The sequence below is a fragment of the Aulostomus chinensis genome, chromosome 18, assembly GCF_037954235.1.
Source record: "Aulostomus chinensis isolate RoL2024-O1b breed Wild chromosome 18, RoL_Achi_v1.0, whole genome shotgun sequence".
Lineage (NCBI taxonomy): Eukaryota > Metazoa > Chordata > Actinopteri > Syngnathiformes > Aulostomidae > Aulostomus > Aulostomus chinensis.
In genome coordinates, this window is record NC_141337.1 from 18,570,170 (window position 1) to 18,587,158 (window position 16,989).

Here is a 16,989-nt window from a genome sequence, read left to right on the forward strand (position 1 = left end):
AAATAGAAAAACCTTTTTATTCAATACAAAGTATTTCTCCCTTGAACTACTTCAAGTAAAACAACTCCAAACTCTCCTTGGAAAAGTTCTATCTCTACTATGCTTTCTTTTTATATGTAATATTTGGAAGCCAATAGGTTGTTCAGACTAATTATCACCCCTTTATATAGCTATTTATGCATGGGGATATATGCAGCTTGTCGCAAGGTGGGACCGGAATTCGTGAACATGCACAAGTTCTTACAATGAATTTAAGAGTTTCCCAAGGTATTCATGAATCTGCTGTGAGTTTATAACACCTAAGTTTTTATGTGAAAATATACTCACAAATTGTGTAACATTTCAAGAATGAAACCAGTTAAGTGCAACTGGCACAGCTAAGAAATTGTATATTAGTGGAAAGGACAAAGAAAGGGAAAATGTGGCCCTCACCTGAGCACCCTGTGTTAGCTGCATTAGCTGCGCCATTGTGAGTTTGACTTGACCCTGCTGTGGTCTGTTTGTCTGGGAGGAAGCCACAGGGGGCTGCCCAGGACCTGTGGCAGCTGTGCAAGGTGATGATGCAAGACCTGCTGCTCTCTGACCTTCAGTTGTCTGCACGGGTGCAGAACCGAGCACAGCTGTGTTTCCAGACTGGACACGGCCCATCTGATTCAAAGCTGGCTGAGGTTGGCCTGGAGGGGATGGAGTAAAATTTTGTTTACTTCCATGTGGCATACACAACAATGGGGAAAGAATGGAAAGTGCCATCTGGATCGAACACCTTGGTGAGGCAACACTGGACTTCTGACCATTGCTGTGCCCACAGAGGTAGACAGGGTAGATGACTGGTTCAGGGTAGTGCCAGGCTGTGTTTGACCTCCTACTCTGAAGGACTGGAAAAAAATGACAACAGATGAAATCATGACTTTTAATATGTTACCATCTTCAAGTAAATTTTGAGGGTGAAAGGCAGAATACCTGTTGTGGGGTTGTTGAGGCAGAGTTGGTGGCTTTGAGGTTGATGTTGCCAGTTGTAGGGTGTAGTGTGCTGTACGTCCTCAGGTTTGCAGGAGGCCCAGAAGGAAAAATGCCCACGACTTTCTGCTGGACTGTTGACAAGAACAACTATGTTAAAGAGAGGTACAAATATGCAGTGGGTATGTGCAGTGATAGAGGAAAAGGACATTGAGAAACGGCAAGACATGCACTCCGTAGATCTTTGGAACTTTTTTAAAATTAAAAGGTTGAAAGAGTATTTCCAAAGCAATTCAAAACACAAGCCCCAAAGTTCATGAGATATCTGCAGGATACACTGGATACTTGATAAAAGCTCCATCGAAAGACAATAAATGAATAAATGAAATAAAATTCAAATTAGGCTAAACAGAACCAAACTTTCTTTCACTCATCAGATTTGCCTTTGTTGTTCCATCCATTTTGTTGAATTTAAGCCTGAACCAAGGGAAATGGATGATCCTCGTGCTCCCTACCTCCTTGAGTAGTGGGCATGTTGAGTGTGACAATCTTGCTGTTAGCAGGTATTGGTAGTTTGGCGGTGATGACCTGACCAGCCACAGTCACTGGGCTGCCAGCGATCTGGAAGGTTTGGTCTGAGGTGGTGATGCTGCTAGCCATGGTGGCCACCGAGCCCGTGGAGGCTGCAAGACACACCACGCCACCTGCAGTCATGCACACCCATAAGGGCCACCACAGTTGCCAGTCTAGAGCTGTGGTGTCCACTGGATGGCTAAAGTTTTTGAAAACCAGGGGCTGTTGATTCACCAAGTAATTAGGTTTTGATAACCCACAGGGTTGAATGAATCAGAAATATTGAACATATAGTTTTCAAAGCACTGAAAGTGGACACCACAAGCCATAAAGTCAATTTAACAAGCCAATTGCATTCACAAAGGGACAAAAATACAACTAAAAAAAAAGTTAAATGCCAAGGATTAAATGCCAGGGATTGCAAATGCCAGGAATATGCTTAAGATACAACTAAAAAAATAAATAAAGTGCTATACTTGAAAAAAGGTTCTTGAGAAAATGTTTGTTTGCCTGTGTCTGACAGAAGATGATGAGAAGCAAATAGCTGTTACAAAGCATTCCATGAAGGATTTAAGATGATGAAGACTCCCATCATCCTCCACTGGCTTACCTGAGCTCTTGTTTGTCTGACCCTGATTGACCCAGGACGTAAAAGATTGGTGGAGGGTCTTGTCTTGCTGGAAGGAAACCGGAGAGCCAAGTTTGGAGGTCAGGACCATCTTGGCTCCTGGAGTGACCTGATTAGTCCTCTGCCCTGAGGACACTGGTGTGCTGGGAGGACTGGATGAAGTGGTGATGGTAGTTATGGCTGTGGGAGTGGGGGCAGTTGTACCAAGTCTCTGCTGCTCCATGCGTTTCTAAAAAAAAAAAAAAAACGGCAAAATAAATGTAATTTGGTGACATATCAGCATCCTTACATTTAAAAGATGACCTGGCATGGAGACAAACTTGTTTTTCCCCCTCAGACCCTTAATTCTAACAGCTTGAACAATGCCAAATTTATATTTTATTTCTTTTTTCAGAAAAGATGTGAGAAACTTCATTTGATCACATAGCAAGAGCTTTTCGATGCCCTTTTTCAAAACAAAATATGATACAACATTGACAAGACTACTTTTAAACAAGAAATACTACATGGCGGTCACATGCCCCTGCGCTATATAACAATCACAGTAACCTTGCCCTTCAACCAAAATGTTTTCAGTTAATCTTTCAGTCACAGTGGACATTTGTGCCAAATTCCCTCATAGCATTCTTGAGATACTGGGTTAGCAAGAATGGGTCAGTTACAAATCATCATCTTTGATTCCCAGTGGACATCTGTGCCAAAATCTAAGAAAGAAAGCCAAGAAATTGCACTAATGAGAATGGAACGAACAGCTGCATTGAAAAAATAATCCCACAGGCCATAGCTGGGGCGGGTGTGGAGGTATACAAGCTGGTGACAAATGTAAAGCTTGGCAGTGTCCCCACCTGCTGTGCTGCCAGTCGAGCCTGTTTCAGCTGATTTTCCAAATGGGACTTGACATCCTCAGCCGTCTTCAAACTGCTGCCAGTCTTGGATGGATCCATTCCCTGTGACTTCTCCCTCTCCACTCTGCAATACAAGTAAAAAATGACAGACTAGGGAAGCAGTGCCCCATCAACAGAATGTGTTATTTTGGACAGTTATGCTGTTATGATTTCTGAGTATTTCTAACTTTTCTGCAAAAGCCCTGATCTCCCACAGCTCCAGATCCTCTTCAGGAACCCAGGTCTCTACAGCAATAGGCCCAGTCAGCTTGGCTGGCTCTTGTTTCTTGGGTCTCAAGGCGCTTGAGCGCAGGCCTTTCCTCTGTGGAGTAGGGGTTTCTATTCACATTGAGAGAAACAAAAGTTTGCGAACAGTCCTCCAGCAGAGAGTCTTGAACATTCTTAAAATGTAGAAGTTTTTGTTATTGTTCCCCAATAAATTTGTATCATTTACCTTTAGGCGAGTCTCTGTTTCCAAGGGGACATATGATCTTCCTGATGCAGTATTCGGAGCGAATCCCATAAGGCCCCACGTCTCTTCGTTTTATAATTTCAGTTGTGGTGATATCTGTGTCTGAAGTTTCTGTTGAGAATCAAATTAGTTTGATGACCAAAATTTTGATGGCAGAGAGAGAAGTAAAAGTGAGAGACAAAAATGGAAGGATGCATTCTCAATGGCATATAGCAAGGGTAATAAAAGGAACAACACAGGTAAAGAAGGGTTCAGCAGTTTCCCACCTTTCCGAGTTGTTCCCACAGCAGCAGATGGCTTCACAGTCATTTCATCCCACTTTAGACAAGCCCACAGAAGCCTCAGCATAAGGCTGACACCTGCCAGGGACTTCACAGTCTGAAGACGGTACCTGAAAGGGCACATCAGCTGTTTATTCTCGAGACAGTGTGATATATACATGCTTCAATATGCTGCATGCTGCAAAGGTATGGATGTGTTTAAAAACCTCCATGTGATTCCAAATGTGGGTCGAGGTGAAGGGTACGGCCATATGTCCAGGGCTGGTTTAGCATTGTAGTTGAAAATAGGCACCTCTCGAATGCCTGCTCTCCTTGCCAGCCTCTTCAAGTCATCATTTGGCAGGATGAAGATGCTCTTCTTACTGCTCTTGGTGACAAATTTGCGGTATGACGGCAGGGCTGTGCCGGACCGCGCCTTCTTCGATTTGGAGAACCTGACAAGACTCACTCGATCTCTAGTGGTACACTCTTTGCTTATCATCATGGGGTTGGTTGGTGTTGAAACAGAAGTCCCCAGCTTGGCATCTGTAACTGGTTTGGTCTGGGAGACAGTTGGACATGCTGCCAGGGAACTTGACTTAGCGGTGGAAGACATAGAAGAGGGGACTGTGTTATCTGCTGCTTGAGATGTCACAGCAGGCTTACTAATGTCGCTGGACATGTTGGGTGTTGAGGCATTTTGAGTGTCTGTAGTGCTGTTCATGGTTATGACACCTGGTGTGCAAGTCTTTACATCTTCACCACTACTACAGTTGACACTTCTTTTACTATTGAGGGCTGTGGGGCTTGAGGACAAAATCTTTGCAGGCATCATTCCTTCAGAGTCCATGGGTGCATCCTGATTCTCACTGCGTACTGCACCGAGATGGTCTGCTTTTTCTGCCACATGGTTCTCTAATTTTGGGACCTTCAGGGGGGGTGGATGATCTATGCTGGACACATCACCTTGGGAGAGGTTTCCATTCATTAGAGACTTGACAGACTCTTTTGGGGGCTCGTTAATATCAACTTGGATGTGGTCTGAGTTGATGTTTGTGTCTGCAGGAGCAGTGATAGCAGCTTCCCCATTAACCTGCACTGGACTGGCATTACTTTGATCCACCACCATGCTCTCTGGATCGTTAGGTCCTGTGCTTTGCTCCATTTCCTCATACCCACGTTTCTTTGCATTCTCTCCCAATCTAGCCACTTCTGGTATCTGCATTCTCCCTTCATTTTCTATTGACTCTGTGTTATGGCTGTTATTTTTATTACTGTTGTTGTGCCCAGGGCTTGCAATGGATCCACTTTTCATATCATTGTGGGGTGTGGCCTCTTGACCATTCCCTTGAACAAGGCTGATCCCTGTCTGCTTGCTGTGGTTGGCTGCTGTACAGTCTAATTTAACATCCATGTTACTTGTTTTTATCTCAGTCTGGTCGAAGTCAAGCTTTTTAACCACACAGTCCTTTACTTGTAGGCTCTCGTCCTTCTCTTCTTTAACACAGGGAGTCACAGCAGGCTGCTGTTTCGTCACTGCAGATCCTTCAGCCTTCACACCTGAAGTAGGTTTGGGGCCAGCTATTTTTGACAGTAGGGTTGACTGTCGCGTCCGCTCTAGTCTCATCTTCTCTTCCAAGGTGAACTGTTTGACCCGGCGCTCCAAGAGCCCGTCCAGTTTGGAAAGCTTTACTTTCTTCTTATACGCTGTTCGCAACTGAAGGCCTTCACTGACATTCACAACATCAAAGAAAGGCTTTGATGCAGGGGCCTCCTCCTCCTTGGGGTGCTGAACTTTCTGGATGGGACCTTCAACTTTCTCTATAATAATGAGTAAAGGAGGTGAGGGGATGTTGGAAGCAGAAGGTCACATTTTTGAGAGCAGTTTCTGCAATAGGCAGTTCTTTTTAGTTGAGTCTCATTAGTGGAAATATTTGTTCATAACAAACATCTAAAAAGAAATCACAAGCAAATTTCTTAGCTCACATTTACCTTTTTCTTCACTTGACTCAACAGCTTTTGAGCAGGGGTACACCTCCATTTTTTCAATGTCTTCCTTCTCATTGTATTCTTTCTCCTCTTCTGCAGGTTTTTCTTCCTCTTTTGAGGTCTGCTCCTCCTCTGATGAAGTGCTCTGAGAAGACGCACTGATGGACGCTTGCTCCTCTGCCCCATCTGGTACCTTTTGAGTAGTCTGCTTCTCAGTTTCCACCACCTTTTTCTGTTTACTTGTGAGAGCCACTGCATTTTCCCTGTTCGACGTAGCTGTGGAAGCAGCAAAAAATATGCATGTGAGCCAGCAATGTCAGCAGCTGCAGAATTTGAAGAAAACAGAACAAACATCAAGAGGTAAAACATTACCACAGCTCAGCACTTACCCTCCAGTTCTTTGCGGTAGTTTACATTTGTATTTCCTGGAAGCTTTGGAACAAAGCGTGGAACACGAGTCTTACTGACCCAGCTCCAGCCCCCATACCCAGTCACTCTGTACTCCTCCCCCTTCTGCTTCCACACCTAGAAAAAAGCACGGGAGTATGGCACATCAGGACGACGCTTTCACACAAAGATGGGGCTTTCAAAAGAAAACCAATACGTGTCGTTGCTTGTAGAAAACATTCATAATAAAAATTTTAAAATTACCTAAAAGACGAGGGCCAGACCGATTTATCGGCCAGCCAATTTAATCAGCCGATTATACCCATTAGAGCATAATCATAATCGGCCAAAAGACGCAGATTTTAACACAAAATCTCCAGTCATAAAATGCCGTTAATATGGCGTTTTTCTTAGAAATGATGTCCTTGTGTATCCAGTAGAGGGCGCTCCAACTCCTCTCACGTAACTCTCCACAGCAAACCCACAGAGTGAGAGTGAGGTAGTGGCTGGTAATGAGAAAGCCAACAGCGCATGCTAAACTAAAACCGAGCAGTTTGCCTCAATAGTAAGTTTATAAAAATTATAAAAAAAAAATATATATAATATATATTTTGTCTACTGCAGTAGATTAGGGTATATGTTCTGATTGTACGACTTTACATGTTTCGACTGTTTCTCCAGTTTCCTTCAGAATGCGTCCTCTGACGCGCCTTATCAGCTGATGGAATCCTGAAAGCATGACCAGCCCAGCAATCTGGTGGATTTCCTGCCCGGTTGGTCACGCCCCCTGCTGCTGATGGTTTCTGAAGGAGAGAATCCCATGTGTGGGACAGTATATACGCTCCTTCATCCCGGCGGGGGGCTTGACCAGCCTGGCAGAAAATCCACCAGATTGCTGGGCTGTTCACGCCTTCAGGATTCCATCAAAGGTACGTCATGACGCACGTCAGGTGACGAATTTTGAAAAAGACTGGAGAAACAGTCGAAACATGTCAAGGTAAAACAACATCTGTTATCTTGCTTGTTGTGTAACGAACAAACATACCCTAATGTATAATAACTTCTTTGTGAAACTTCATGTTTCCCATTTCCCATGACGTGCCTCGTTGTCATGCTTCATTGATATTATCAGTCGAGCCTGACATGATTTTTTAGCAAGCTAAAGAAAGTTAGGTTAGCCTCGCCTAAATATTGGCTCCCTTGCTTAACTATTTAACCTTGTCACTCACGGCACCATGAATGATGTAACAGTAACGTTACAGTACCTCAAAGCAATATTACGACCACTCAGGCAGCTGCATGCTACCAGACTAGATGAGACTGGAGCAAATTAGGATAACGCTTCGTCACCCTGCAAAACCGCTGTGGGCTGCATTTATTTCCAATCGCGTACGGACTCTGCTTTTGAACTTATGGTGTTGAGGAGGAAAAGGCGTTTCTGGTCGAAGTTGTAATTACATGGAGAGAGAAAATGTGAATGCACTTTGAGAGGATATCTGAGAGGTGCACTTCACCGGCGTTGTACCAGAGACTTTTAAGACGCTGTTTATCCACCTGTCTTATACCTGTCACGGGTATACACTTAACTGACCTCTTAATTAGACGCCGTGCAATGTAATGCACACCAATAACAGCCCTACCAGGAATTCAACTTCAATAAATGTATTACTTTGTAAATTTTGACACTGTCAGAAAGACTTCTTTATGTTTACTGAGATGATAGTGAGTGTTGCCTTTCAATTTAAATCTTTGTAACAGTGTCTGGAACCGTATTTAAGCCATCAAAGGCAGGTATTTGGTGTTTTTTTATATGAAAAACGTAAAAACATTTAATCAGCCGATTTATCAGTTGTTGGATCTTTCATTCCCTCATATTGAAATTGGCCACAAAAATTCCGTATCAGTCGGGCCCTATTAAAGAAACAGTGAAGCCCTGTTATTATGTCAGTCTAAACGTGTAAGCTCCGATGCCAATACACCACTCTTTGCTCTGTTAAAGAGGGTCGAATATTCAATCTTCAAATGGACGACGGATGAGAGCCTATTGTTTTACCTGGTGTTTGATCGGGATGGTGTACTTCACCCAAGTGGCCTGCTGCAGTGTCTCCTCATCCTCTAGTTTTTTCTCCCGCTTTTTCACCTTCTCTTTCTCCTCACGCTCCATGGAAGTCATGCGAAGTAGCCTGAAGCAAGATCAAGATGAATGGCACATGAGAATTTTTTACTGAACAATTTTGCTGCTAGCATTGCTTCTGCTTTACCTTGTGTGTCCGAGAGAATCCTTCCATATGGGTAGCATGACCACAGGTTTGATGGCACACTCCAGTATGGCCAAGGCCAAAGCAAATTCCCTCGCCTTGCTGCACATTTGTACAGCTTTGTTCCAGTTGGTCCTAACAATCCCCCCGAAACAAAACATAAGAACAAAACTGTTTAAAGGAACAGAGAAACTGACCATTCCTTCAATCATTTTTCATATAAGAAAATCAACACAAGATGAAAAACATATGCATCCTTCAATGAACGGTGCAACACTCGATTTTATTTATTTCTTTTTATGGAACAAGAAGATTTATACCACTCTCATGTCTGTAGGACACAGCCAGCAGTTCGACTGCATAAAAACTGAAATGAGGGTAAACATGCTGCCTGACTACAGATTCTACCTGGAGATGTAATATTTTAAAGCTAACTAATTAGTGCATTACAGTTAGGCTTGGAAATAATTGGACAGTTATAAAATTTTGCACACATACTTTTTTGTATGCCACCACAATGAAGTAATCAAAATGCAATTGAAGTGCCGACCTCCTGATTTAATTTAAGGCATTGAACGAAAACATAAAATGAAACACTTAGGAATCGCAACCATTTACTACACAGTCCCCTTGAAAAACACACCTTGCAAATAGCAATTTTGTTTCTTTCAGAAATCTCGCCCGCCAGAAGGGAAACACAACTTTCACAACGAGGAGAGTAAATGTCTTCTGATTGGTCCTCGTGGAGATGGCTGGGCAAATTATTTAAAGGCATGATCTGCCAATTATGAACAGCGGGTGATTAATTGTTGCACCCAAGAGGTTATGTGCTAGACTATGTCTCTTCATACTGAAAAGTCTTCCCCATTCTCTTATGCTCATCTGTGGTAATGTAGCGCCAGCCTCACATTTATAGTAAAGATGGAAGAAAGGTGTCCATTATCTAACCAAACTCTTGGCAATAATTTGAGTTGCCTTTTTTCTACTCTTATAGTTTACAAAAATTATTTACCAAATCCTTGTATGAGGTAATGGCTAATATTAGCGAATAATCATTTAGTATCCTGACAGCACAGTCCACAAAAGCAGCGACTTACACTTGCAGGTTCCCGTTAACATCTAAGTACCTGTGTGATGCCCAGTTAGGGTGCATAAACGGTCCGGGGACATTGGTCTCCAGCTGGATGATGGTGAGACGTAGGGTGGAGACAGTCAGGCTCCGTGATCCATGGATAGAGCCATTCCACTTGAACTCTGATGCTGTGGTCAAGCTGAACTTGTGGGAGAGGTGGCGCCTCTTGTCATGATCCTCCCGGTGCTGATGTTTGTTGAGGGCCAGGACATTAGTGCTGTACTGGTTGTGGTAAATCCTGTATTTACCCTCCTGGCCCAGTTTGAACAAGTTGTTCACATTAACCGCAAGGTCCCTTTTGTAGAAGCTGTGACGCAAGGTTTCTCCGTCTGAATGTACAGGGGATGACTGAAACACATGGAGAAATTATTTTCCAACCCGACATGGTACTTTTCCCCAAGACTCTAAATTTTAGCAATTTGCGAAATCACAGCTTATTTACATGTAGAGATAGTTTATCTGAAAAAAATGTGAGAACCCTGATTTAATCATATAAGCAAGAGCTTCTCAATGCCTCTGTTCGAAAGTGAACTATACTGCATTGACCAGGCAACCATTAAACAAGAAATACCATATTGTGGTTGTATACCTACAGGAAGTGTGCCTGTCACATGATCTGATGAACCTTGACTTTGAGTTCCAGTGACATTTTGCCAAATTTGAAGACATTTCCTCGAGGTGTTCTAGGAATGCTGTGTTAACCAGAATGTGACAGGTATCCCATACCTGTGAGGTGACACTGACCTCGATCTTTTACCACAAAATTTTTTTCAGTTCATCCTTCAGCCCCAGTCAACACAAATCAATTTGAGGAACTTCTTTCAAGGTGGTGTCACGAGGGACAATCAACTTAAAAATGCACAATTGCTCCAGCCCACGTCTACAATCACCAGGGGAAAACGAAACAAAACAAAAGCAAAATCCTGCCTACAAAATAATTAATTAATGATGCAACGTCATAGCTTTTGGAATCCAGGTAAAGAAAGATGAAAATCCGGCTGTTGGCATTTTTTTGGACTATTTTTGTGGTACGGACACAACTATACCAGTTCATGCTTTTTTGGACAATTAAAATGTTTTTGTTCTGGACAGCTGTTTCAAAAACATCCCACCTCTTTGCTTCCTCTCGGTGTTTGGTTGTTAGATTCCTGGGCTGCCGTAGCCTCTCTATCGATCTTGAGCTTCTCATTATACTCCTCTGTCATTCAGAAAGCAGATTACACCCTCAGTACGGGAACACAGTCACCAATTCAGATGGAGACAACAATGTAACATTTAACACAACCACAATTATTCCAAAGTATGTTTGTATTCCAAAACTTGCTTTACCTGTCCCATCCTGGCTGGTAAAAGAAGACTGAGACGATTTGTCGACAAGGTCAGGCGGCTCCGGTCCTCTGAGGCTCCCACCACTTGCTTCTAGCCCAGATGACTGCTGCAAGTGATCATGGATTTGTGCTTGTGTGTCTTCACTGCAAGCCTCAGCTTTCGAATCCTCATCTGAAGAAAGAAAAAGAAAGGAAAACACTACAGCATTACAAGATAAAGGCTCTACGTAATGACAAAAGATATAAGGAAAAAAGACACGGAGACAGCAATTCTCATACTAGACAACTCCATTTTGGACACGACTGATGATTCAAACCAAAAATTAGCTTGCTGTATTGCACCAAATTAAGACACACTCTTAGCCACAGCTCCTTGTTGGCCATGTAGCAAGTTGTACTTCAAGGCAGGGAACCTTCTGATAGAAAGTACAGGAACCCACAAAATGCCGATAAATCGGACTGATAGAGGGGACCCTGTTGTGACATACAAGGCATGCAAGATGCTGCCCAGGATGCAGGTTACCACAGTGCCACATGAAGACTTTTAGAGGATTTAATTGGCAAACATCCGCTGAATGCAATGGCTTTAGTGTTGCATTTGGATGAGGTTGAAATGGCAGAGAAATTCCAGCTTAAGGTCTCTATGAAAGAATTAAATTAAAAAGACAAAATGAGACTTTGCACATCATTTGAGTGAAATGCTACAGATCACTCACTACTCCCAAACTCATTCACAACTTGTGCCATATGTGGTGGATGAAAGATTCGGGAATCCAATTGAGAAAACACAATTCTGTGCTGAGTTATCAGTGTGACAAGCGAAAATCTATGATTACTGGCCTCTTAGAAAACATGGAAAATATAAGAGGAACTAGACTTGTTTGAATCGGTGATCAAATAGTTAACCAGTGGACGAATCGTGATTCTTTTTTCCAGAGACAACTGGATCGCCTTTCAACATTTAATAGGAATTTAACAGGGTCGGCGATTCTCGACTGTGTAAAATGGAACTAACTCCTTTGCTAATACCTTGTTATTCAACCCATTTATGCTTTCTCGCAGGTATTTACATCCTTTGCAAATGCTGCCATTAACAAGAGGGATGGTGTGTTTGCAGTATTAATGTCGCTATGTTATCGTAAGCATAGATGGCTTCATCTCAAACCTGACTACAAATGGCAGATAATATAAATATAATACAATGGAAACTACAGTTACGAAGCCACATTGAAGGTTTTACAAAAGCAACATGTGATCCACGTGTCCATTGGTAATAATGGTCCCCATTAATCCAGACCAGTTATTGATTTGGACCGCTTACGATGTGGCTTTTTACATTTGCATCATGGAATTTTTCCTTGCCACTAACTCAGCTTGTCTTCTCTGTCTGCCATGCTTGCTGTCCGTCAGTGACGCAACTCCTCCCACCCTTTGCGCGATTGGATAATAATTCGTAATCTCCGTTCAACACAATTAGACAATCTGAAAATAGATCGGGTTGCCTCACCCCAAGAGGAAAACAAAAACGTCCCATGAACCAACAGCCCAGTAACACAAAACAGACAAACTAGATGAAAAACAGAAAACTGAGACTGGTAACAAAGAGTGTAATTGGGATGTCAACATATCATACTAAATCCAAAAGGGAACAGCCACAATGACCTTTAAAGTGGCAGAATTTTGAACCACTATTTTTGTACTCTGTAGAGAGAAAAATAAAAAAAGCGCTGAAGCACCTGCAATCAGCCTCCTTACACAAGGTTGTCCACAGTGTATTCTGTATTCTCACACAAATTAGCAGAAATAAATGTGCCAAGAAAAAAAAAAATTCAATTTCCATCACTTCCATTGTAAAGACGAATATGAAAATATGAATACATGCAGACAGACAGGAAATGAGTGTGGTGGATGGGTGGGTTATGTTTGCAGCACCCAAAAAGCAGCCAGCTGAGGACAGATACCACCTGGCAGCTAGGTTTGAAGAAGATGAGCTGAAGGATGAAGCAAGTGAGCAACCCTGGAGCAAACATGAGTCCATCTCTGACTATCAGTACCTGTCCTTTCCTGCTTTGCCACTAGAGGGGGTTCCCCATTCTCCTGAGCAGGCTGTGCATCCTTGTTTGATTCAAGGGATTTCACATCGGCCACAGTTGTGTCCAGGGTGACCGAAGCGGAGTTGGGATCTGACGCGCAGGTCTCTTGGACAGCAGGGGGGGGCACCACTGCTATGGCACAACATACGTAGATACACAGGGTAGAAACAACCAGTGGTGTCAGAATATGAGACTTCAAGGAATTTATCTCTGTTGCAAAAAAAGTTCTTGGCATATGTGAGAAAATTCAAGCTTAATTTTCAACTGTGAAAACATATGGTTACAATGGGCTGGTAAACCACTGTTTACAATTGTCCAGTTCATGTTTACCTTGTGAAACAGAGTCTCCCTTAGCCTCAGTGACTTTGAGCTCTCCGTTGTCAAGCTGCAAGGGCTTAGCAGCTTCAGAGCCAGTTTCTGTTTCTTGCTTCACCTCCTCTGCTTGCTGCTTTGCTTGCTGTGCCTCCTGCTTGAACTTCAAGCGCTCCAAGACCACTTCTACAAACAAAAGAAAGCACCAATAAAAAAAAAAAAATTGGAGCAACAATTACGTTCAACATCTAACACCCTGAAACTTAATTACAAATATAAATAATATGTCTTGAGCAACTGTGTTTTGTGTATGAGAATTTCATAATGGCCGACATAATTCACAAAAAAGAAACACTTGCTTTATCCACAAAATGAAGAGGGATGCAGAGTTTGATTAAATGCTTATATATATGGTCCACACTAGGACCATCTTAAATACCAAAAGATTGGTCATCATCAGCAAGTATTATTATAATTCTACAATTTCATTTAGCAGACGCTTTTGTCCAAAGCGACGTACAACACAAGTAAGAATTTAGACTTAATTAAGGAGACATCCATAGGAAGTGCAAAAGTGCTGCAGTTGTGATTTGGTCACAGGTACTGCCATCTAGTGGCAGAAGAAATGTCGCACCCCCCTCCCTTTGACAAACATACAACATCACACAACACAGTTAGTGCTACATAATCACTAAGTGCTGGGTCTTGGACCCTCTGACTTATTCTACCCCACAGGACAAAGAGGAGAAGAGTCAGGTTCAGTGCCTCGGTGTTCTCTGAACAATTGAGTCTTCAACTGTCTCTTAAAAGCAGAAAGGGACTCAGCAGAACGCACAGAGTTCGGTAGTTCGTTCCACCATTTGGGAACAACAGAAGAGAAGAGTCTGGCTAGGGATTTGGAGCAGCGCTGGGCTGGAAGCACCAGGCGTCTTTGGCATGCAGAGCGTGCCTGCCAGCATTAAATACAACTCAGAAAGAAGACTTTTTTCCATTATTGAGCTAAGACGTACAGCAAAGCTATATAAGATCTACAACACGTCCTATTCACTTCCAATTTAGCAAATACATGTATACATTTTGGGTGATCTTTTGGTCAGTATTCTCTGCCCCTTCTGCTTTCTGTGTGCAACTGGTGTTTACAAAGACCCCTTGCTTAATAAAACAACAACAACCTCTGAGGTAGCTAGCAGCTACCTTCACTCTGAAATTCATAGGTTCTGATGAAGATTTGGATCATGCAATAAGGCAAGCCAGTTCAGTTCTTTTGGTAAATGGTAAGTGAAGATTTATAAATACGTTTAAATCATTTTTCAATATGTGCCCACTGGTTATAGAAAAGATATCATGTACCCATAAAAAAAACATTACTCTCATCCATCCATAAACAACAGGATAAAGCTGCTAAATCTTCTTTCAATTGGAAAGAAACAGCAGTTGAAGCAGGCATCTGTTAAAATCCTGCTGCTTTTGACAGATAAAAATTGGCCAGCAATAACTATAAATTTCTGGTAAAGTAAGAAGAGGTGGCAACCTGTCTAATGAAAACGGAAACTGCCAGCATTGTAACCAACAGCCTCTCCACCTCTCGCAGGAAGGCAGAGGGAAGAGCTGGGTTCTTCTCTTCAGTGAGGTAGGAGGAAAAGGCTGTACCGAGCATTTCTGCATCAACTGCCATGTAGAAGGCTGCTGCAGTCTGAGAGAATGACCTCGTTACCTCAGACAGAATGCTTCAGAATGTAAGACTGTAGGACATAAACCCACTGCAGAGCCACACGAGATGTGACCAGCAACTACAATATCATACGTACCATTGACAGTGGTGAGGTAGGCTTTATTGTTTCCACGGGCTTTGTTGGTAAGGTCCTCTGTGATGTCCATGTGGGACTCCACTTCCTCCTTCATCTCCTCCAGGGTGGTACAGAGATCCATCTCCCAGTACTCCTTGTCCAAAGACTCAAGGAGCTCCTCAAGCTGGGCCTTGCTGCTGTAGTACCAGATCGTCTTCTTCACATGCTCCCCATCTTCCTCACTGGCATGTGATAACAGGACAGATAAGACAACAAGCAATGCCAAATCCCCTCCTCTAAGAATTTACTGCAGGGTCCTGCTGAAACCGGTGACAGCCACAGCTTGGAGGCATTATTTTCAGGCTGTCAGTCTGTACAGATGTACATCACATTCTCCCTTAGACATTATCTCAGGAACACATTGAGGGAATTCCTTAACCACAGTATAAACTTCTAGTGGGATGCAAAGGTAGAGGTCAAACATCAAGGTTTGACCTGAAGAAGTGGGCTTCACAAAATATTTTTTACAGAGACTGTAGTACATTTCACGCTGGAAATTGTAAAGAGGGTCTGATGTAAGAACACTCGAGGATTTGCATGCTGCAAAAACAAAGTACATACAAAAGAATAATAGCAATCTGTTCAAATAAAGCGTCAAAAATGCCCGGTTACACTATTATTTTGGCACAGCAGTTCAGCTCATGTATCAAGTTCTTTTTCTTACAAAGTCAAAAATGAAGAGAACTCAATATTCGCCACAATTTGTCTACATAATGTGAATCTGGATTCTGTGCTTGAGCCAAAGCAAGATTTTGCTAAACCATGTTTACATGATTGGTGAGTGTCAACATTTCACAATAGAAAGGGAAGCCTAAACATACCCAGCCATCCATCCACACACACACACACAACTGTGATAATGCAAAACCACCTTATATTCAGCTGTGCCCCCCCTCCCCCATGTATTTGTGTCCACAACAAACTATTCAGATTACTATAGAGCCATGAGTCCCAAAATGGGGTATATGTACCCCCAAGGAGTACACACAGTTACATCAGGGGGTAAACCATAAATCTCTAATATCCTCTCGAAACCCTACATCAAATATAAATCTTTTTTTTAACGTTCCTCCACCCATACTCTGTGAAACCAACACTTAATACCCTTCATCTGATTGGATCTTACGCCACAGGCCTAAACTAGGTCCCAAGTACGAAGTAATCAGAGGGAGAAGTTTTCTGAGGATGCACTCCCAGTATGTCTCGGTCCCCCCAGGTCAGAAAATATACGGCCCTTTAGCCCCTTATATGTTGAACCTGCTCAAATAGGGGAAATATGGATAAAAGATCTCGCCCCACACCAACCAGAGCAGCAGAAACTGTCAGAGGATGCCATAAATCAGCTACAGACTGAGTCCAAACAATCAAAAACATCTGCTCCGTGGCTCCCAGCACTGTATCTGAAACAGCAATCATTAACATTACCTGTGCTAGCCTAGTCATTGGGGGTTCTCGCATGGAAGGCGTCATCACCAAAGCAGATGAATCAGTATTAGTGACAAGTCACCCATACTGTACCATATTTTGGGATCCAAAATGAGATGGCTTAAGAGGCTGAATAAATAGCAATAGCTGTAAAAAACACTCATGTCTTGGCCTGCTTTCTATTTATTACAAATCCTTTTTGTGACAGGTTTTCAAGTAGTGCAAAATGTTTCAGGTGGTACAAGGTTTTAAAAGGTTTATGAACCATGAAATCAGGGCTATCATGGCCAACATATGATCACAAGTAGATAGTTGCTACTTTTGCAAGGTGATCCAACGCAGCAGGAACCTCTAGCAATAACTGCTGAGGTCATCTGTGACACTGACCTTGTGCGATGTGCATTTCCGTAACTTGTGAATTGCAAAACTCAAGAAAATTGGGTA

General features: G+C 42.6%; 1 protein-coding gene across 7 annotated transcripts in view; it reads right to left on the bottom strand.

Moving 5' to 3' along the window:
- The window catches only part of LOC147245549 (nucleosome-remodeling factor subunit BPTF-like), a 32,091-nt gene that overhangs the window by 10,987 nt on the left and 4,115 nt on the right, over window positions 1-16,989 (bottom strand). For 4 of the 7 annotated variants that reach the window (XR_015110207.1, XM_086185966.1, XM_086185969.1 and 1 more), the window contains exons 3-22: window positions 15,082-15,302; window positions 13,292-13,459; window positions 12,923-13,093; window positions 10,870-11,040; window positions 10,653-10,738; window positions 9,536-9,888; window positions 8,412-8,543; window positions 8,204-8,333; window positions 6,153-6,288; window positions 5,767-6,039; window positions 4,002-5,595; window positions 3,781-3,905; window positions 3,497-3,625; window positions 3,231-3,381; window positions 3,004-3,127; window positions 2,141-2,387; window positions 1,473-1,661; window positions 961-1,091; window positions 764-875; window positions 433-674 (exon numbers count right to left, since the gene is read on the bottom strand). Coding sequence is in view for 6 of the 7 variants with exons in the window: in XM_086185966.1 (XP_086042092.1) it covers window positions 433-674; window positions 764-875; window positions 961-1,091; window positions 1,473-1,661; window positions 2,141-2,387; window positions 3,004-3,127; window positions 3,231-3,381; window positions 3,497-3,625; window positions 3,781-3,905; window positions 4,002-5,595; window positions 5,767-6,039; window positions 6,153-6,288; window positions 8,204-8,333; window positions 8,412-8,543; window positions 9,536-9,888; window positions 10,653-10,738; window positions 10,870-11,040; window positions 12,923-13,093; window positions 13,292-13,459; window positions 15,082-15,302 (4,885 nt within the window). In the remaining variant the exon portion in view is untranslated. The remainder of the gene's footprint in view (window positions 1-432; window positions 675-763; window positions 876-960; window positions 1,092-1,472; window positions 1,662-2,140; window positions 2,388-3,003; window positions 3,128-3,230; window positions 3,382-3,496; window positions 3,626-3,780; window positions 3,906-4,001; window positions 5,596-5,766; window positions 6,040-6,152; window positions 6,289-8,203; window positions 8,334-8,411; window positions 8,544-9,535; window positions 9,889-10,652; window positions 10,739-10,869; window positions 11,041-12,922; window positions 13,094-13,291; window positions 13,460-15,081; window positions 15,303-16,989) is intronic. The other 3 variants (XM_086185967.1, XM_086185968.1, XM_086185970.1) reach the window with 3 other exon arrangements.